This window comes from Cariama cristata, unplaced genomic scaffold (assembly GCF_000690535.1).
Source record: "Cariama cristata isolate BGI_N322 unplaced genomic scaffold, ASM69053v1 scaffold8578, whole genome shotgun sequence".
NCBI classification, from domain to species: Eukaryota; Metazoa; Chordata; class Aves; order Cariamiformes; family Cariamidae; genus Cariama; species Cariama cristata.
In genome coordinates this window covers 69,877-75,876 of record NW_009631648.1, presented here as the reverse complement: position 1 = coordinate 75,876, position 6,000 = coordinate 69,877, and the positions used below count along the sequence as shown (strand labels likewise).

At 36.3% G+C, this 6,000-nt stretch overlaps 1 protein-coding gene across 1 annotated transcript in view; it reads left to right on the top strand.

Moving 5' to 3' along the window:
- Positions 1-2,608: 2,608 nt before the first annotated feature.
- Positions 2,609-6,000, top strand: part of LOC104166196 (piezo-type mechanosensitive ion channel component 2-like) — a gene marked incomplete at its 3' end in the record, with an annotated part of 73,088 nt that continues 69,696 nt past the window's right edge. The window contains exons 1-2 of the mRNA XM_009706044.1: positions 2,609-2,727; positions 4,274-4,460. Of these exons, the coding sequence (XP_009704346.1) occupies positions 2,609-2,727; positions 4,274-4,460 (306 nt within the window). The remainder of the gene's footprint in view (positions 2,728-4,273; positions 4,461-6,000) is intronic.

Below are 6,000 nucleotides of genomic sequence, written 5' to 3'. Positions count from 1 at the left end.
ATTGGACACGCTACAGAAGCCCAAATGTATTTGAGAAAACATGTAAATATGGGCTTCTACTCTGATATTTTGGATGGTGTCTGAGCGTGACCCCTTGCCTGTACAAAGAGGGGAAAGCTGTGCCGTGCAGTGGCAGTGGACTGTAGATGCTTGTTCTGGGTCATTGGATGAGGTTGCTATAAGTTGTGAAGCTCAGAGAAGATATAGGAAAATGACTCCTACCCTTGTGTAGTGAAAAGTAGTAGAGTTGTAGGAAGATGCAGCAACTGGAAATCTCATCTAGACAAAACTGTTATAGAAGAAAATAATAGGGCGGTAGAAGATTTGCTGTCAATTGAAATCAAGATTGGATGCCTTTCTAAACTGTGAACTGTAATTTGACCACAAGTTGTTTGTTCAGTATAATTACTGCGTGTCCTGCATTGTGCGGGAAGTCAGAATTATTACTTCCCTTCCTGGCCTTGGAAAATATGAGGCAAATCCTGATCTGAAATCAACTCCTAAACCATCAGTACACACAGGATCTGAACTGACAAATATATTTTACAAAGAAAAGTGTTGAAGATCATTTTTACTGGAGGCAAAATTCACAGACCTAACCAATCTGTAATTACTGTATTTGATAATTCTGTATAGGAGACATATTTAAATGTTTTTGTTTATGTAACTGTTTTTGTTTATATTTAATACCATGACTAACTGCTAACACCAATTCTTATACCATATTTATGTAATAAATAAGTAATGCACGCTGGAGAAGTTTTAGCAATGTTCATAATGCAGTAATAAAACATGTGGTACTTCAGCAGCTCCTTAGGTCAAATACCTGTCAGTGCAAAAGGAATTTGTTTTTCTGTTTTCAATTAAAAATGAAAATGCTTTTCTGAATTTCAATGCTAGACTAATATAAAAAGTGGGGTTTTTTTAATGGTCACAGCTTACAGCTTTGTCAGAGAGTCACAAAAGATGGAAGTGCATCTGCCAGAAGGGTGATTCATAGCTTCAGTAGAAAGCTTTGCTGAGATAACAAGCTTATAGAGTAGGAATTGGACAAAAAGATAGCACTTTTATTTTAAGAACTGTTTTTCACTGTGTTATTTCAGAGCATTCCTCAGTCAGACATTTGAGTTCCTCTTGGCCCTTTATAATTTCTAAAAATTTCCAAATTATTTCTGCTATGCTTCTTTTTTTAATGAAACGCATTTTTCAGAATACTGATGAGGACTTTGAAAAACTCAATTTTTACTTCTTTGCAAGAATAGAAAGATTAATCTATGACATCTTGCAAACGTCCAGTTGTTTTTGATGTTACATGCAGTCTTTTGAAAAGCAACGTATTTGCAATAGTAAATGATCTCTCAGTATTTGTTTTATTTATCTTCTGTATCAAGGCATGCATATACTTGTCTTGTTTGGCATCTGGTTTCCCCCGCTCAAGACTCATTCTGCCTTTACTGATGGTGTACATGTATGTTGGCTAAGATGAAGTCACACTAAGATCAGAGTTCGGCACAAATATAGCTGATCATGATCAATACTGAATGTAAAGACAGCTTTGTGGAATGAAGTATGCGTAACTGAATAATGCCCTAAGACATGTTGCTTACTGTAAATGCTTATAGATTTTATGGCAGTCATTCCTGTATATTTAAAAGCTTTGAGTAAGAGAAGATGACTATGTCTCTGAAAAATGTTCTGCACCAGCAGCTCTCATTGAAGATAATGATGAAGCATAAATATTGAATGAGTAGCAACTTGTAGCCTTATTGGAGGCTAGAACAGACAGAATAAGCATTCCCAAAATGTCAGTGTATTTTGAATTTGATAGACAGGGAATGTATCCTTGAGTACCTTTGTGACTAGCAAGTCTCTAAAACCAAGGAGAATTCAGAAATGAGGAGCAGTTCCTCTAGATTCCTGATTAATGAGACAAAGTGAAATGGGTTAAATAAATACGTTGCTGGTCAGGTGGCAACTAAGAGGGAAGAGATGCATTGGAACTTAGGTATATTTGGTGAATGCAGGACCAAAAAAGAAGTGGAATTAAGTCCAGTAGTATAATGCATGGATAATTTGAAGCAAGGAAATGAAACTAAGAGAATGAGAATTTAACTGAAACATAATAAAATTTCCTAACTGGTAGGATTATGTGAAATGTTTTTTTTCAGTGGAGATAAAGGTAAAACACAAGTTCTTGAGACTTTATTGTTATAGTATATTACAAAGCTTACTGTAGGAATGGAATGGAATATATGATACGGAGATTATATCTGCTTGGCAGAAGGGTCCAAGGACCTTCAGGAACTTCCCTCATTTCTGTAGGAAATACTAATTGCTCACTGTCAATGGAAAGACTTCTTGCTTCAGTAAGAATTGGATTTCACTCTGATTCCGAGATGTTTATGAAACAGAAATAGGGTGATTTATACTGTGCTTACACAGGAAAGCTTAAAAGGAACCAAAGACACAGAGATGTGTTGTGAAACAGAGTGAGAAGATGAAACTAATAGGAACTCGACAACCCTGATCATTGACTGGCAAAAATCACAGGTCAGTTGGCAGAGAGGAAAGCAGACAAAACAAGATGTTCCCCAATGCTGATAGAAATATGGACAGAATACAATCCAGTGTGAATTTCAGTCAGCTGGAGCCAAGCCGTAACACCAGCCCTGAACGTGCTCGGATGCTGCGGAAGTTTGAATCTGGGTCAAATCCAAACACAGCTCTGTCAGCTTCTTTTAAGTTACAACAGTTTATTTTGTATGCAGCATCTTGGCGATTTTTTTTCTTTTCCAACCTTGGATCCACCCAAAAGGTCTGAGAAGTCTTAAAGTTTATAGCCTTTGGCTTGTGTTGGCAATCAGAATGAGAAGTGAGTGCTGATAAATTGTTTAATAAAATGCTATAGAACTCTAGTTCTGGCAGTTAATGGTATTATACCCATGCCACAAACCCCCAGTGAACGAACAGGTACAACTTCTCCTTTTTTATATTCTTTTCACTTTACAGCATCGAAAGGGCAGATTTCAGGCAGCACATCTCTGCTGAATATCATACTTATTCTTTGTATTCATTCACCCTTTCATGTTGAATCTCACTATGTAAAGGAAGAAGTAATCTTTTAGACGTTTACAATCAAATCCCCCAGCAGAAAAACTTCTTTTATTTTTTTAAATGTATTTGTTTTGCTCTTTCAAAGTAACAATAGTTTGGGATTTTTTGTTCTATCAAGAAATAGTTCTTCTTAAACATCTCTTAGAATCAAATCTATTTTTTTTTAAAAATCGCAAACTCTCATACACATCGTGGAAGAAGCAGCTTTGTCAATAGAACAAAACTGTTTATAGGGCGTACTGACATATGCTACTGGTAACTCTATGCCCTTAGCTTTGGAACTCTGCAAAATATATTACAGTGAAAGAACTAGATAAATTATGATTTCCTGCTAGTTCTGTTTCAGCATCTAACACATCTACAAAGCATCTAACTTCTTGTCTTAAATTTAAAATTATGTGGATTTTTTTTTTACTCTTAGGTTTTTTTTCCAACATAAGTTTCTTACTTGATAGAAATATTGGGAGATCCCAGTTTTTCCCAAAATAATCAATTATCTGATGTTATTGATATTAGTACTGCAACTACATTAATACTAATTATGGAATTGATTTTTTTTCTTTTTTTCTCAATGATTTGATCATCCAGAACAATTGCCTTTCTGAATGTTTTCCTTTTCTGTTCACAACAGCTGTGAATTCAGTGGAGCTCTGTACGTTTATAAGTATTTGCGTAATTAGATAGCAATTTATTATTAGTATTAGCTTTTTAAAAAAAAAATATCAGTGAGTTGTTCAGTGTGCTGAGAAGATGTACTTTACAGCTCCGTCCTGGCAGAGTGAGTGGAATGGTGGTATATGTCAGTTTACTAAATCACTCCGAAATGTCATGTTGCTGTGATTTGCCAAATAGGCTTGCAGCCAGATTTTCTCTCCCCTTTTTCTGTATCTCTGGACCTACAGGGAGCAGGTCATTTAAAGTTTTCACATTGAACATGGTAGATGTAATAATATTATACTCCCATTTTTTATGTTGAAAACCAAGTGCAAAAACCATTCCTTTTCACTAAATGTGTGGAATGAAAATATTCACTGCATTTTGGACAAGATGGCAAATGCCATTTTTAACAGAGCAAGTGGTATTAGAGGTAAGCAGAAATTGCCAAAAAAATATTTTTTAAACATTGTAAGATTTGGTGTTTACTCTCTAACTTGGTTAGTCTTTTTTTTTGTTATATCCACAGGTTGTTCGGTGTCACTTCTCTTACTCAGACAAACTGCTCAAGCACTTGGATGATCATCAAAAATCAGGAGTTACATTGGTATCACCATGCTAATCCAATCTTACTCCTGGTGATGTACTACACCCTCGCAACTCTTATCCGTCTCTGGCTGCAGGAGCCCGTTGTAAGGGTAACTTCCTTCTCTTTTTTAGCACTAATGACTAATGACTGTGAGATTGGCCAATGCAGATACTTGCTAACACAGGTGCAAACATTCAGGAAAGTTAAGGGGAATAGACAGCAGGTGCAAGCTGGTACCTTGAATTCAGTCTTTTGATAAGTGTCTTCAGGAGTCTGCTCTTGCAGGGGTTACATTGATACTATTCTTACAATCAGTGGGACTCTTTATATAAGGAATGCAATGGCAGAACATTAATGCTTACTTTGCTTTGGAAAGCCAGTATTGATATGAAGTAGTGTAGGTGCTATCGAATGGAAGGCAAACACCCAAGGCTCATCTAGCAGAACTGAGGTAGGATACAGGCTGGCACAGGATACTGTAAGACAAGACAGAGATTTGCAGTTTTATCACAGATGGAGGAAGATTTTTGTAAAACCTTTCCTTCTGAATCTGTGTGCCTGAGTGAAAAATCCTAGCTTTAATTTAAGAGCAAGAGAAAAAGGAGACAAAAAGTAAATTTTTACTTCTTCTGGTTTCAGAGGAAAAAGGGAATGTAAGAACCCAAAGGTATCTTAAAAGCTTAGAAACTGGAATTATTGAAAGGATGATCCTAAACATTATTTATTTTAATCTCCTGATCCTCTGAGGCTTGGCATGAGTTTTGGAGTTCAGATTTAGCAGTGCTGTAAACCACAATGAAAATACTTGTGACTGAGCTGTCAGTTAATGAAGTTCATAGTAGCAAGTAAAAATGTTGAAGGTTTTCTTATTTTAAGGGTGTTTCTTCGTATAATGGATAATGTAATGGTTTAACATTTTAAAAGGCAGACAAAATACATCACCTCTGAATTGAGATGTCTGATATTTGGGGTTTACATATATGGGGCTTCAAAATAAAAGATGAATGATGCCAGAACTGTCAGCTTGAGTTACTAAAAAATCATGCCTTAAGTTTCCAGAAATCTTAAGACTGGTCCAGTGCCCTCTGGCATTGGGTTCTTTTAGGGTTTTTTTCCTATTTTTTTTTTTTTTTTTCTGCAGCCACAGCAGCTGGAAACATGGTTTTTCCTTTTTTTTTTTTTTTTTTTCTGCAGCCACAGCAGCTGGAAACATGGGGTTTTTTCTTTCCTTAAGTGAAAACTGAGATTTCCAGATAATAATATGATTTTAGCATTGGGGCTGTAACTAAAACTTCACATCTCACAAACTGCATCGTAAAATCATGAGAACTACTCACTGAGGAGTAACTACATGTGAAATGCAGTTAGTGGGAGCTGTCTGATCTCAGCATCTCTGGGAATTCGTTTCCAGTACCCAGGTTGTTTTCATCCAATTTTCACCATCTAAAAGTTTTGTGCTGGGTCTAAGTTAGTTACTGTGATTTTCCAGTGGAGAGGAACAGGCCTGTCTTGTCTCAGGATAGAGTGAATCCTGCAAGTTGCTCCAGGGACTAGAGAGGAACAATAGCGCACTTGCCTGCACTTCTTTCTTTTAGACTACTTATGTTGTCTGAGATGGATATTCCCATAAGACACTAAAATCA